The sequence below is a fragment of the Abramis brama genome, assembly GCF_963993115.1.
Source record: "Abramis brama genome assembly, chromosome: 19".
NCBI lineage: Eukaryota > Metazoa > Chordata > Actinopteri > Cypriniformes > Leuciscidae > Abramis > Abramis brama.
This window is the reverse complement of record NC_139981.1, coordinates 34,306,237-34,322,164: the sequence shown is the minus strand read 5'-3', so window position 1 is coordinate 34,322,164 and position 15,928 is coordinate 34,306,237. Positions and strand designations below refer to the sequence as shown.

The 15,928-nt window shown below is 44.4% G+C and overlaps 1 protein-coding gene across 2 annotated transcripts in view; it reads right to left on the bottom strand.

Annotated features, from left to right (window-relative positions):
• Nucleotides 1-492: 492 nt before the first annotated feature.
• heatr5b (HEAT repeat containing 5B) overlaps nt 493-15,928 on the bottom strand; it is a 47,489-nt gene continuing 32,053 nt past the window's right edge. Inside the window, exons 26-37 of one of the 2 annotated variants that reach the window (XM_084093308.1) lie at nt 14,374-14,550; nt 13,204-13,447; nt 12,773-12,997; nt 12,564-12,691; nt 10,043-10,178; nt 7,162-7,359; nt 6,986-7,060; nt 6,205-6,408; nt 5,943-6,002; nt 4,140-4,291; nt 2,333-2,546; nt 493-1,337 (exon numbers count right to left, since the gene is read on the bottom strand). In XM_084093308.1, coding sequence (XP_083949434.1) covers nt 1,030-1,337; nt 2,333-2,546; nt 4,140-4,291; nt 5,943-6,002; nt 6,205-6,408; nt 6,986-7,060; nt 7,162-7,359; nt 10,043-10,178; nt 12,564-12,691; nt 12,773-12,997; nt 13,204-13,447; nt 14,374-14,550 — 2,121 coding nt within the window. In that variant the 3' untranslated portion in view covers nt 493-1,029. Of the gene's footprint in view, nt 1,338-2,332; nt 2,547-4,139; nt 4,292-5,942; nt 6,003-6,204; nt 6,409-6,985; nt 7,061-7,086; nt 7,360-10,042; nt 10,179-12,563; nt 12,692-12,772; nt 12,998-13,203; nt 13,448-14,373; nt 14,551-15,928 lie in introns of both variants that reach the window. The other variant, XM_084093307.1, reaches the window with a different exon arrangement.

Sequence of the window (15,928 nt, the reverse complement as noted above, 5' to 3'; positions counted from 1 at the left end):
TTGAGATCGAATTAATGTTTTGCTATAAATTACGGACATGACATCTGAGGACTATCTCTTATTTGTCTAAGTTATTTTGCTTTATCTCCAGATTCAATCATAGGCTCGTTCTAACGCACTAGAGCTCGTTCACACATGCGCACTCTTCAAAAACGACGCTTTAAATTTCGACAAACTAAAAGGTTGTACTGAATGTCAGCTTGCTTATTTTGCTCAAGATAAGGATTTATTGAGTCCACATGTCATGCAAACAAGAAACTCTGCTTCAAACCACAGGTTGAGATCTGTTGTTCCAAACACTAGAACTATGTTTTTGGGAAAACCTACCCTTAACCAACGAGATCAGCTGCAGGGCGGGGAAATCAAGCTTATATTTTAGGTTTTACACCTAATAGCTTGATTACATGAGAATAACTGTGCAGCTCAACCATCGTCTCTTATGGACGGTTATTGATTGGGACATTATTTGTATGAATGACAGGTAGTGGTGCATATATTATATCTTTTTACTTAATGAATGACAGACAATGAAAGGCAGACATAATCAAGTTATTAAAAGCTCAAACAAGAACTCCAGCATTGAGCAACTCTAAAATATTCAATAGACTCCCAGACTGCAACTACATTTACACAGCGATTCAGCTGAACTCACAGACATTCACAGCAGAAGTCAAGTAGTTTATACTTGAATCTTTAAAACAATAATCATTATTTACCAAAAACCACACATTTTTGTGAAATTTCTGGAAAGGTGATAAATATGATAATATGAGGCTTAAATTATGATCAGACAGAAAATAATAAAAAGCAACACAGTTAAAAAAAACACAACATGGGAATGTGTTCATGGAAATATGGGAATTTCTATTTCCACCAGTGTAACGTGAGCTTTCAAAAGAAGGTTATTAAGTTTGACTTAAGGTGCATTTCAAATGTGCCCATAAAAACAGACAAGAAGCACTAATGCTTGTAACAGATCCTTCTGATTTATGAGTGTCACTGTAACTTTCATCCAGAGCTGCTGATGGACTAGAAGAAGCTGGTCTTGAGTTTGATGGTGGGCGCCGCTTGTACGCTGGGCTGAGGTTGTCTGGCCGCCGCCTTGGCTCTGCTGTTGGCCTGCGTGGATCTGATGGCCGCCTCGAGCCGGGTCTTGAGTTCTGGTGCCGCCCCGATGACGGTCTTGAAGGCCACGGGGTACAGAGGGCCGATGCGCATCAGGTTCTGCAGGGCGAACTCGTGCAGGCCCGTGGAGCTGCTGGGGGCCGTGGAGAAGCTTGTCTCGTCCAGCAGGTATGAGATGAGCGTCGGGACCAGCAGAGCCAGTAACTGAACTCCTGTGGGACACAGACCGGTTAAAGGGAACTACTTGACATGAAGCTGCTCGTTTTTGTACTTTCAATTGAATTTTTATGTTAATATAGTGATAAAACTGGCACACAGTATTCATTGGCTTTAGTGTTTTTAAAAGGTTTTACAGCAGTTTTGATCATTTAAAGGTGACATATTATGCCCCTTTTCACCAGATGTAATATAAATCTAAGGTGTGCCCAGAATGTGTCTGTGAAATTTCAGCTTAAAATACCCCCCAGATCATTTATTATAGCTTATCAAATTTGCCCCTTTTTGAGTGTAAGCAAAAACGCGCCGTTTTTGTGTGTGTCCCTTTAAATGCAAATGAGCTTTAGCTCCGCCTCCGTTCAGAAGAGGGCGGAGTCTTTACACGAGCTTCAGAAACTCCAGCAATAACAGATCAGGCCAATCTCACTCATCCAGAATCCCAGAAATAACCCAGTGTTTCCCACACATAGACTAATTCGTGGCGGTGCGCCACAGAATCAACACCGGCCGCCACATATTGCATTTCGTTATTATTATTTTTTTTAACGCTATTTAAAACACGAAACGTATTCGTTCAGTTGCATTTCCTTTCCCTGCTCTCCCTCCGTCTCTCTTTCTCACACACACACACACACACACACACCGCGTCTGTCTCCATGAAAATTAGATCATCCAAGATCAAAAAATATTGTATATTCTGAATACAATGTCAGTGTGTTAATGTTGGAGTCCCGACCCGACCCGACCCTTAGCAAACAAGCGATAGCGCCTTCTTTAGTAAGTTAACTAACGTTAGTTGCAAGTTTGCGGTAAAATGCTAAAAAAAATCCCCCCTCCCCCCATTTACTTTTCGTTGGTAGAAGCACTGGGGACCCAATTATAGCACTTAAACATGGGAAAAGTCAAGATTTCCATGAGATGTCCCCTATAGAGGTCTTTGCGTATCCGATATGATCCAGTAGGTTTATAGGGTTAACTGCCAGACGCTTACGGTTGTGTTCCTCTGCCATGGCCACGAGGCTCTCCAGCACTTTCACCCCCTCCTGTACGGCCTGTAGCTCCGCCGGCGTGGAGGGCCGGCTCTGCTCGACGCTCCTCAGCTGCTCCACGAGCACCGGAGCCAGCGAGTGGATGTAGGGAGCCGAGAGACTCCGGCACGGGTGCTGGAACACCGACAGCAGCAGCTGATAACAGCGGGCCTGAGTCTGAACAAACATGACACAAACAACACACATTCAGGGTTTAAAGTGCCTCTATTATGCTTTTTCTGATATTCCCTTTCATGTAGTGAGTAATAGAGATGTTTGTGAATGTAAAAGATCTGCACAGTTTCAGAGTTAAAAGTGCAGATAAATGTTGTAAGTTGTAGATAAATGGAGTTTTTGTGATTCTGAACTGAAACGAGTCGTCAGTAATCCAGTCTCACTTCCTGATGAACGTACACTCCCGTTCAAAAGTTTTAGATCGGTAAGATTTTTAATGTTTTTAAAACAGCCTCTTCTGATCACCAAGGCTGCGTTTATTTGATTAAAAATACAAAAAATACAGTAAAAGCAGTGAAATATTATTCCAGTGTAAATCAGCTGTTTTCTATGTGAATATATAGTAAAGTGTAATTTATTCCTGTGATCAAAGCTGAATGTTCAGCATCATTACTCCAGTCTTCAGTGTCACATGATCCTTCAGAAATCACTCTAATATGATGATTTGATGATCAAGAAACATTTATGATTATTATCAGTGTTGAAAACCGTTCTTTACATTTTTATTTCAGGATTCTTTGATGAATAGAAAGTCCAAAAGAACAGCATTTATCTGAAATGGAAAGCTTTTGTAATATTAAACACTACCGTTCAAAAGTTTGGGGTCAGTAAGAATTTTTATTTTATTTTTGGGGGAAAGAAATAAAGAAATTAATACTTTTATTCAGCAAGGATTAATTAAATTGATCAAAAGTTACAGTAAAGACATTTATAATGTTACAAAAGATTCTATTTCAGATAAATGCTGTTCTTATGAACTTTCTATTCATCAAAGAATCCTGAAAAAATATTGTACACAACATTGTCAATTCAACACTGCTAATAATAAATGTTTCCTGAGCACCAAATCATATTAGAGTGATTTCTGAAGGATCATGTGACACTGAAGACTGGAGTAATGATGCTGAAATTTCAGCTTTGATCACAGGAATAAATTACACTTTACTATATATTCACATAGAAAACAGATGATTTACACTGGAATAATATTTCACTGCTTTTACTGTAGTTTTGATCAAATAAATGCAGCTTTGGTGAGCAGAAGAGACTCCTTCAGAAACATTAAAATTTGTACTGATTCAAAACTTTTGAACGGCAGTGTACTTAGGTTTGTAACTAATTTGCATAATGCCCGCCTCTGGTCTTGATTGGCTGAGCAGCGTCTCTTAGTCCCGCCCTCAAACACTGTAGTTTATCTGAGACTGAAGAGTTTGGTTCGTGTTGTTAAGAAGACGCTGTGTATCAAGAGCTGAGATTCAGATATGATAATGAGCATTTGCTTTCTGACCAATCAGAGCAGAGCAGCTGTCAGAGAGGCGGGGCTTAGAGAGAAAAGAGCTGAGCTGCAGTGGAGATTATGAGGAAATTAAAGTGTTTTTTGACACTGGATGAATGTAAAGCGGCTCCAAAACCACATTATGAACCTTTATATGTGCTACTCATCAGTGCACAAGTACTCTACAGTGACGCACTACTGCAGACAGTCTGAATAGCACATGTAAATAAAGTGTCAGTCTGTGTGTTTGTGTAACTCACCCAGGGATCTGCAGAAGCGAGTCCGTGTCTGAAGCGCTCAATGCAGCCGTTCTGCAGGACGGAGACGCCGATCAGCTCGTCACTGGCCGACAGCAGGAACAGTGTGACGGCCGTCAGCAGACTGACCTCGTCCACACCGGCTCCACACGCTTCTGCAGGAGAGAGGAGAACAAACACACACACTCACTCTTTATGGCAAGAACTAAGAGTTATGGGTTAAATCCAGCAGAAAGAGCTCTTTACACTACTTTATACAGTGAATAATGATTCTATTAAACAAAATGAATTTGTTCCCTTGTTAGATGGTGAAGTGCGACCCCTGATGATTGCTTTGGCCATTTCTTACCATCACAAACACATCGTAAAGATTTTGGATGCTTTGCCATTTCTTCATTTTCATTCATTTTGACCTCCAAATTCTTTTTACAGTGTATTTTTATGGCAACTGGTGTTTTAGTGTTATTATGAACATTGTCGTTTGGGGACCCGTGTCCTTAACGTCTAACATGCTCACGCTGCTGCTTAGCTTTAGCATGTACACTTTAACTGCTGTGGAAATGGGCATGGAATGACGAATAAAACATGGTAACATCTAAATTAACTTATTTTGTTATAGTCAAAAATAAGCGTTTGCTAGTGTTCTGGAAGAATGAGTTGATCTGAGACATGAATGAAGTGTTTTGGTAGTTTTAGTGCATTTTTGAATGTGAAATAATCTGCTGTGAAGCTGAAAGTTGGTTAGAAGAACTGAGAGAAGAGTTTTGAAGTATTGAGAAATGTGTCCTAGCGATTGTACAAAAAAACCACCTGTAATAGCAGCTATAATTTGGACCTTATTTATCCCTCAGAATTAGTGTTAAACACATTTACACAAACACATGTAGATCACTGTCTCTCAGGGTCGTCCACACCATCATAATGAGGGACAGAGCCATTTTGTTTTATAAAATCACTATTCCCTGTATAAAGTGGTGACCGTAAAGAGCTCTTTCTGCTCGATTTAACCCATACAACTTAGTTTGCTGGTATACATTGATGTAGGTTGGTTGGTTCAGTGATGTTAAATAATATTTTTAACAAAATAAGTCCATTTAGATGTTTCCATTTTTAAGTGACCATTTCCAAGTTAAAGTGTGCATGTTAAAGCTAAGCAGCAGCATGAGCGTGTTTGAGCGATTTCCCTTCACCACAGGACACGGGTCCCGTTAGACGAGTGCGACACCGGTTTGGTGCCTTTACATTTAGCAATATTTAGTATTCTGAATATCTCTGAATATAGCGTCAATGTTCATAATAAGACTAAAACACGAGTCATTGTCATAAAAAATACAAACAAATTGTATAAATAAACTCAAAATTATGTTGATTGTTTCATTAAAAATCTTCAGTTGATTCAACAACTAAAGTGTCAATGTTAAAAGACATTCAATTCACATAATTTAACTGAGGCAACTGAACATCTCCAACAGGGCTGCACAATACTGAAGAAAAATGCAACATGATACACTGATAAATAATGTGATATGCGATACGATATTGCTTGATCAGCGCAGGGCTCCGGGCTCCGGGCTGCGCGCGCGCACACACACACACACACACACACACACACACACACACACACACACACACACACACACACACACACACACACACACACACACACACACACACACACACACACACACACACACACACACACACAGGGCTGTGAGAACTCCAGCACAGAGGCCAGGCTGCTGCGGATCAGCGCAGGGCTCCGGGCTGCGTGCGCACACACACACACACACACACACACACACTCACCGGGCTGTGAGAACTCCAGCACAGAGGCCAGGCTGCTGCGGATCAGCGCAGGGCTCCGGGCTGCGCACACACACACACACACTCACCGGGCTGTGAGAACTCCAGCACAGAGGCCAGGCTGCTGTGGATCAGCGCAGGGCTCCGGGCTGCGCACACACACACACACACACACACACACACACTCACACACACACTCACACTCACACTCACACTCACACTCACACTCACACTCACACTCACACTCACACACTCACACACTCACCGGGCTGTGAGAACTCCAGCACAGAGGCCAGGCTGCTGCGGATCAGTGCAGGGCTCCGGGCTGCTCGGGGGCTGAGGAGGGTCTTGATGGCCTGTAGAGCTGCAGACACCGGCGCCGGGACGGAGCGATCGATCGTCTGCACCGCCGTCTCCCGCAGAACTCCAGTGATCAGGAACAGCACTGTCGGCAGGATCGTCATGCTCCCTACACACACACACACACACACACAACCATACTGAGATACACTGGCTATCATGTTTCATATGTTACATCCTAAGACCTCTGTGTGTGTGTGTGTGTGTGTGTGTGTGTGTGTGTGCGCGTGTGCGTGCGTGTGTGTGTGTGTGTGTACCTGCCGGAGAGCAGTGAGGGCAGTTCTGCGAGGGCTGCGACTGACGCTGCCACCAGACGGCTGCTGTGTGTGTGTGTGTGTGTGTGTGTGAGTGTGTGTGTGTGTGTGTGTGTGTGTGAGTGTGAGTGTGAGTGTGTGTGTGTGTGTGTACCTGCAGGAGAGCAGAGTGAGGGCAGTTCTGCGAGGGCTGTGACTGACGCTGCCACCAGACGGCTGCTGTGTGTGTGTGTGTGTGTGTGTGTGAGTGTGTGTGTGTGTGTGTGTGTGTGTGTACCTGCCGGAGAGCAGTGAGGGCAGTTCTGCGAGGGCTGCGACTGACGCTGCCACCAGACGGCTGCTGTGTGTGTGTGTGTGTGTGTGTGTGTGTGAGTGTGAGTGTGTGTGTGTGTGTGTGTGTGTGTGTGTGAGTGAGTGAGTGTGTGTGTGTACCTGCAGGAGAGCAGAGTGAGGGCAATTCTGCGAGGGCTGTGACTGACGCTGCCACCAGACGGCTGCTGTGTGTGTGTGTGTGTGTGTGTGTGTGTGTGTACCTGCAGGAGAGCAGAGTGAGGGCAGTTCTGCGAGGGCTGTGACTGACGCTGCCACCAGACGGCTGCTGTCGTCACTCAGGTGTTGAGGAGTTCGTCTGACACCCTCTTTCTCCTCCTCTTTCCTCTCCTCCTCCTTCAGCTGAGGAAGGTGCCGCACCAGGATAAACACCAGCAGCTCCATCGCAGCGAACACCAGAGATTTACCTGGAACAAGCTCCCCGGTGTCGCCTCCTTCCCCGAGCACTGACACACACTCCTCGTCTTCCTCCACAGCTGCCACAACACACACACACACGGTTATTATCATCAGCTACCACTCGATTGATCTCGCATTCAGACACACCATGATATCAAGTTGTATATTGAGGTTTTTTTAAGTGATGGTAATGGTTAAAGTGTGGAAATTCCCCATAAGGCATTAAATAAGGCATTTTACCTTGCCTTGCCAAGATAAGAGTGTATAAATGTATATGAATGAGCATATAAAATAATAAATGCAGCCGGTAGACTGAGAATGCAGTGGTCTTAAGATGGCTTTTTAAATGTTTAACTGTTCATAACTTCAAATTCCATCTTCAAAATGCAACACTTGTGGCATGAGACGCTGAAAAACGTCTCCGTTTACTATCGTGACCTCGGTTCCCTGAGAGCGTTAACTTAAACACTGCGTCAGCTGACGCTGCGGGAACTCCTCGCTTCTCCACTTTAGTTGAAATCTTATAGGCTAACGCCAGCTTAGAACAGCTGGCCAATTGTCGCGAAGTATGCAAATACTAACAGGCTCGCGGGCAGCATAAAATGCATGGGTGCGACAATTGTGTCAGAATCACGATTGAATGCTTGCACAGCTGATCGAACAGCGAACACGCCGGCTAACGCAATGTCTCGTTCCCGCCTCTCAGGGAACCGAGGTTACGATAGTACATCCGACGAACATCCGACAAAGAGCAAGACCTTGACAATGTCTGGAGCGAGTGGCGGGGCATCACGTGGCTCAAAGCCATCACACACTTCTGCGCCTTAAGGAGCGTCTTACGGTCCACATCCTTCAGGTCAGCTAGTGTTAAACACAGGTGCCTGTTAAGGATGACCATGAAGCCCATGGAGCGGCCAATGGCCTGGGTGGAGCCATGAGCGCGAAGTCCGTTGCCGCGCGCAGGTCTTTCACGATGTCCATCGTCCATGACGCCGCCATCCAGTGAGCACAGAAGCTTTGCCTGGAACACCTGCAGTATAGCCATGGAGTGTAGAGCGGATGCTGCTTCGCCTGCAGATGCGTAGGCCTTGTCAGCCAGATGAGCCGTGAACTTGCACGACTTGGACGGCAGGCTGAGATCCGCACCCAGAGATGAAAGGACGGGCACAGGTGCGCGGCGACGGCACATAGCCGTGGGGTTCCGCCCCGTCCACGTGGGAGAAGATGGCCTGGGTGGCAGCGTGGACACGCGCCGATTGAGGTGCAGACCACGACTTCACGGAGTCCTCCTCCTCGAAGCAGCCTGGTTCCGGCGGCCCGACTGGAAATACCAGGAATCCAGCTTACTCTTAGTTGGCTCGTCTGAAGCATTCCACGTCAAGTCCAGTTCCTTGACAGCCTTGCCGAGGACCCTGGCGAGCTCCTCGTGGAGAACACATGAAGTCCTCATCCCCGGCAGCACTGAAGTCCGCGACGGCGGGAGAGGGGCCGAAGCTCGCGTCCGCGAAAAGGACCGGGGAACGTGGCCTTGTCCCGTAATAGCACAAGCAAAAACCCTCCTGGTTCTCATTTGTCGCGCCAATGCATTTTATACTGCCCACGAGCTAATTGGCCAGCGGTTCCAAGCTGGCGTTAGCCTATACGATTTCAACAAAAGTGGAGAAGGGAGGAGTTCCCGCAGCATCATAGCTGACGCAATGTGGAAGATACCGCTCTCGAAAGGGAACCTCAAGACAAAAAACAATGGCCAATGCACATTGTTCCTGCACCCCATGAGGCTTTGCGTGAATTATGCGTGTAACTTCCATTAAGCTGTAAACAATCAGTGAAAGGTTCGCTCTATGAATGCAATCATAAGTTTTTTATAAAAACCGTGTACAATGAGATGACATTATTCCACTCACCCTTCAATCGAACATTAAAAGGAAATTTAAAAGTGTAAAAGCATCAACAAGGTACTTTCAACAACAGACCATGAATAATCCCAAAAGTGCGAGTCTTTCCACAGCAATAACGGACGGGTTAAATATCACTGTAGTAATATATCTGTATTATGTAACATGCATTGCCTTAATCAAAAATGTCAATTAACTTCAGCATTGCGTGACACTATTTCAAAGTGATATCCATCATTTTGACCGATAATAAATGTAATTTACCTATAACAAACCTGGAAAGAGACGTGAGAATTTGAAGAGAAAAACGAGAGATTCTTTGTGCATTCCAGTGAATTATTAGTGGGATATATTGTAAATTAAACCGGGAGAACAGACCACAAATGTGCAGTATATGTTGTACTTTTTCATACTTTTACAGCGGAATGCAAAGGGAAAAAACTAAATCATGAGGAAAAGAAAGCAGCGACTGAAAAGAGCTCTTGCCATAGATTATCTCGTTATAACATGTCACATTAAAATAAAAATGTTATGTTATTTTCATGATGTCTGAAAATAAAACATGAAGGGAAACTGACAGCTCATTCAGTCAAACTGACGGATCAGCTTTATTTGTAGGGCAACCTTATGATTTGAAATGATTTGTTTCAGTCTTTTTGAATGGAAATCCAGAACACCTATAATTCAAAACACAGTAAGATCATCAGGAATAAGGTGGATAGAAGTATCAGGCAACAGATTAGGAGACTCTTATTTTCTAGATTGCTTCATAACCCTTCAGATGAGCTAGTTAGTCCTAACACCTGCAGGTAATTCATCACAGGTTGTTTAACTGAATGTGAATGTGAATGTGATGTCGACTCACTCCTGATGTGGTGCAAGTGCTCCTGTGCGGCGCGAATGGTTTTCTGCACCACCGTCGTCACCTGTAACTGCATGCTCTGCGGGTCACGGGTCAATAAGAGCCGGTGAAGCACGTTCAGCAGCTCCACAGCCAGCAGCTACAGCAAAACACAGTCACAAACACTTCAAAACACAGTCACACTTCAAGACACAGTCACAAACACTTCACATTCGATCAGTGGGCTAAACATGTTTCTAGTCGACTTAAGGCTAGACAATAATTCAATATCAAAATATATGTGATTTTTAAACACATTTCTGATATTTAAATATAATTACAGCATTTGTCACTGGCTACGTTTACATGCAACCAAATAATCCGTTAGTAATGGGATTGACGGCTCAATCGGACTGAAAAGCCTTCATGTAAACACCTTAACCGATCCGATTGAGCTCGATCCCAATGAGATTTCGATCCGATTGGAAGGGGTGTTTATTGCTTTTCTAATCAGATCCAGAGAACATGTGAACACTTGATCGGATTGGAAAACGAAACTGAAAGGACTGCGCATGTGCACTGATGTAGAAATAGCGTAATGATGTAGAAATAGCTTAATGATGTAGAAATAATGTGTGAAATAATAATAATAATAAATTGAAAATGTATAGTGCTTTTCACAAACTCAGAGTCGCTTTACAGTAACAATAATAACAACAATGCAAAACAAAACAAAACAAGAATCAAACACAAATGAAAATGGAGGGGGCGTAGGGCTACGGATAGGCAGAGGTGAAGGGATGGGTCTTGAGGCGGGACTGGAAGATGGTGAGGGACTCAGAGGTGCGGATCTCTTGGGGGAGGGAGTTCCAGAGCCTGGGAGCTGCCCTGGAGAAGGCTCTGTCTCCAAAACTGCAGAGGTTGGACTTGTGGATGCAGAGGAGACCGGCTGAGGGATCTGAGGGACCGCGAGGGTTGGTAGGGGGAGAGGAGGTCAGTGAGATATGAGGGGGCCAGATGGTGAAGGGCTTTGTAGGTGAGGACCAGGATTTTGTAGGTGATCCGGTGGGAGATAGGAAGCCAGTGGAGTTGTTTTAGGACTGGAGTGATGTGGAGCCAGGATTTGGAGCGGGTGATGAGTCAGGCAGCTGCGTTCTGGAGCAGTTGGAGTCGTTTGATGTAGGTAGAGCTGATGCCAAGGAGTAGTGAGTTGCAGTAGTCTAGTCGGGAGGAGATGAAGGCGTGAATGATTCTTTCAGGGTGTGAGAGAGGGTCTGATTTTGGCGATGTTGCGGAGATGAAAGAAGGAGGTTTTAATGACATGACAGATATGGGGCTCAAGGGAGAGGGTAGAATCAGAGATCACGCCAAGGTTGCGGGCCTGGGGAGATGGGAAGACAATGGTGCCGTCGATGATGAGAGTGGGGTTATTGATTTTGCTGAGTGTAGATTTGAAGCCTATGAGGAGGAATTCTGTTTTATTGCTGTTGAGTTTGAGGAAGTTGTGTTGCATCTAGGTTTTAATAGCTGACAGACAGGTGTTGATGTGGGAGAGGGGAGGATTGTGGGGGGATTTAGTGCTGAGGTAGATCTGGGTGTCATCGGTATAACAGTGGAAGTCCAGTATCTGACCAAGGGGGAAGATTGATTATTGGCATGAAGATCACCTCTGCCTATCCGACTATACGTTCCAGGGTTTTAGACAGAAAGGGGAGGTCGGATATTGGGCGGTAGTTGTCGAGGGAGGAGGGATCCAGACCAGGTTGTTTAAGGATTGGGGTGACAGTGGCATTTTTGAAGGCAGAAGGGACAGTTCCAAGGGACAGTGAGGAGTTGAAGAGGTTAGTGAGGTAGGGGCATAGGACGGGGAGGCAGGACTTCAGGAGTGGAGTAGGGAGGGAGTCAAGGGAGCAGGTAGTGCGTTTAGAAGAGCTGATGAGTTTAGAGATTTCAGGAGGGGTGACCAAGTCAAACTGGGAGAGGAGGCAGTGTGGAGGAGGGGGAGGGGAGGTCAGGAGGGATGGTGAGAAGAGGGGCCGTGGTAGGTGCTGGAGTAGATACTGGGAGGTCAGATACAGAGGATAGAGATTGGTGAGAGGGTGTCAAAATCTTTCTCTTTAGTAAACTCTGTGTACACAAACAGTGTTCTCAGTGCTGGAGTTCATGAGTAGAGCCCCTGGTGAAACTTCCAGCACAGTTTCATGTTGTGTCGAGCCTTCTTAGTGTTTTAAAAATAGCGATTTTTGATACTATCATAGAAGTGCCCCATTCACTCCCATTCACAAGGCATTTAAACCTAAAACGAAAATACGGTCAAACTTGAAAGTGGCGTTTCCATTCTAATTATGCTTTTAAACGAAAGTTTGACTCGAGTAGATAAACAAAAAGACCCTAGGTTGCATTTTGGTGAGAGTTACGCTTTAACCTTATTGGAATGGAAATTAGGAATCGATAAGCAGAATCTAAATCGGAATTGTTTAAATTCAAATGATACCGAACCCTATTTACTACAGTGTGAAGTAAAACACATGAAGCAGATGCTGACCTGGTCTTCTGCGATGTGTGTGCGAGCGCTGGGCGAGTCCATCAGCGTGCAGAGCGCGTGCAAACATGACATCACATCCTCTATGGGCTCCTCGGCCCGAGGGAAACACAGGAACTCAATGCTGATGCCTGAAACAACGGGAGAAAACGCCACTTTACACAGTGGGGGAGCAAATGTGAAAAATCCAAATGCATTAGCAGATAATTTACCCAGAAGAAGGTGCAATTTGTCCTTCACCAGATCATCAGAGTTTCTGGCGGGCGCAGGAGCTGCCGGTTCTGTGATGGCGGCGCTCTTGCTCTCGGTGGAGTCCTCTGCCGTGCCGAAGCCGGTGCTACTGAGCCACAGAGCCTCGGCGTGCAGGACCGATGCCCACGAGCTCCGGTAGTGAAGCCTGGCTGTGTCTATCGTCTCAGGAGTGTAAAACGCCCCTCCTGATCAACCAGAGATCAAGAGCAATACAGGGTTATCACAGGTTTACATGGAGCAAGTACAACAATAAAGGCCCATTCGAAAAGACCAGCACAACTTCACTTTCATGCTGACTTTCAGACCATTTCTGTTCTTGAATGTGATCAGGTGTTGAGTGAGCTGATGTGTTGAGTGAGCTGATGTGTTGAGTGAGCTGATGTGTGTGTACCTTCGGGCGGCAGCTGGCTGGAGAACTCAGCAGGGAGAGTGAGCAGAGCATAATCCCTCAACACCGACAGCCACAGACGGCTCAGAGACGGCAGCTCCGGCTGAACTAACGTCATCAGACTGTCTGGAGGAAGAACATCTCCTCCTCCTCCTCCATCATCATCATCGTCATCCTCAGCCTGAGGAGCAGCTTGCGCTGGCCCAGACTCACACTCCTGCTTTATCTTCATAGCCACCACAAACACCTGGAGCCACACAAAGAGGCAATGATGATCATAATGATGGAATTTATTTGAACCCCGTAAACAGCCTGACATATAAAATAATAGTCAGAAAAAGATAATAAAAAAAATACAATTAAAGTAAAACAGACAAAATCTAAAGTAAACCTTTGCATGTGTGTTTTTATCATATTTAATACATAGTGAGAATATGGAGGAAAAAACTGATCAGTTGCTGAGCACAAATAAGCAGTTTGCTGCAGATGCTGATATTTATATGGACAAAAAGTAAGATGAAATTCTGATGCTTGTAATGTAAATCAGTGAGATCTTTATAGCAGTACAGCAGATACTTGCATAAAATGCATATAAATATATTATATGTCTTAGTAAGATGATATTTAAATGCTCAGTTTTATCAAAGCTCTGTAGATTTAAAACATAATGCAGTGCAATACAATTATGTTTGAGAGATGAACAAATAAACCTTCCTCAAAAACTCATGATCTTAAATGTGACTCATGATTTTTCTATAAAGTGATGTATGATAATCAAGCAAACAGAAGCTGCATTAGTCATCTTGAAATATTATTTACAATATAAAAGTTATTCGGTTACACTTTATTTTAAGGTCTCACTGTTAGTGTAATTATATATTGAAGTGCTGAGTAATATTAAGTAACTACATGTATAGGGTTAGGTTGAGGGTTAGTTGCATGTAATTATGCATAATTTACTGTTATTACTATGGTAAGTACATGTACTATATGTAACAAGGACACTGTAAAATAAAGTGTTACCAGTTCTTCTTACATTTACTTGATAAAAATCATTAAAGATTTGACTGCAGAAAGACATGTTTGAAGGACGTTTGTAAAATAATACTAAAAGACTTCTTGCTGAAGTGTGTAAGCTATCCATCAGACACAGCAGGACTGCAGGGTCTTCACCTCGGCCCAGGCCTTCAGCACCGCCAGCTTCTCCATGGTGGTGGCGCTCTCGCTGTACAGCTGGCTGGAGGATCTGCCGGCCTGAAGCTTGTCCAGAGACGACACCAGCAGAGTGTGTACGCGCCGCAGGTCGTTCAGGTCACTGACCACGCCACTGCCTATCCACGCACTGCACACCTGCACACACAGGAGAGGGGAACGTGAAGAACACACACAGGTCTGTGTCAAACAAACATGAAGAACGCTCACAGGTCTGCAAAGCAAAAGGAAAACACTGAAAAGCATCATAAGACTGGTGCTCTTCGTGTGTCCATCAAATGTCCGAAATTTATTTTTTTATTTCAATGAAATGAATGTACTATATTTTAATTCGATAATGTTTTTTTTATTTCGAATTTTTAGGAGGTTTTATGGTACTAAATTATATTTACGCTGTATTTATAATCCATTTATTCACTTTTTGAGCATAGACCTGAAAACTACATTTCCAACTTAAACTGTGGTAAATCTTGAACGCTTTAGAGCGACAGACTGAAGTTTGATCTCTTTTCAAAGACGACACTTGGCAGATTATTGCAGACGTGAAAAAAGTGAACTTAAAAAAAAGTTACAGAATTTTATGTTTATCGTTATGAAAATTTTTCACAAATACTATTTTCAATTTTTATATGAAATATATATTTTCAAAATGATGTTTTACTCTAAAACTGCAAAAAAAAATCAAGGCCATAAATCTAAACAAGTTATGCTCCAAATTTGAGCTTGATATCTCATAAAATGAGCGTTCAGTGAGATGTTGTTTGGCTGCAGTACCAAACGCTTCCACTAGAGGAAACTCATCTCCATTCATTTCCAATGGGCTCATTTTTGACGGCGAGGAGCACAAGTGTGACTATTGTTTACAAGACCATTTAACCTTTTCAAACAATTTACCAAGATTCCGATGAAGAAAGAAATTCAAAAAAACAAATTTTTAGGTCAAAAATGTCTGAAGAGCAGCAGAGGGTTCAGACTGGCGTGTGTGTGCAGTGTGAGGTTCAGACTGGCGTGTGTGTGCAGTGTGAGGCTCAGACTGGCGTGTGTGTGCAGTGTGAGGCTCAGACTGGCGTGTGTGTGTGCAGTGTGAGGTTCAGACTGGCGTGTGTGTGTGCAGTGTGAGGTTCAGACTGGCGTGTGTGTGTGCAGTGTGAGGTTCAGACTGGCGTGTGTGTGCAGTGTGAGGTTCAGACTGTGTGTGCAGTGTGAGGTTCAGACTGGCGTGTGTGTGTGCAGTGTGAGGTTCAGACTGGCGTGTGTGTGTGCAGTGTGAGGTTCAGACTGGCGTGTGTGTGCAGTGTGAGGCTCAGACTGGCGTGTGTGTGTGCAGTGTGAGGTTCAGACTGGCGTGTGTGTGCAGTGTGAGGCTCAGACTGGCGTGTGTGTGCAGTGTGAGGCTCAGACTGGCGTGTGTGTGCAGTGTGAGGCTCAGACTGGCGTGTGTGTGTGCAGTGTGAGGCTCAGACTGGCGTGTGTGTGTGCAGTGTGAGGTTCAGACTGGCGTGTGTGTGTGCAGTGT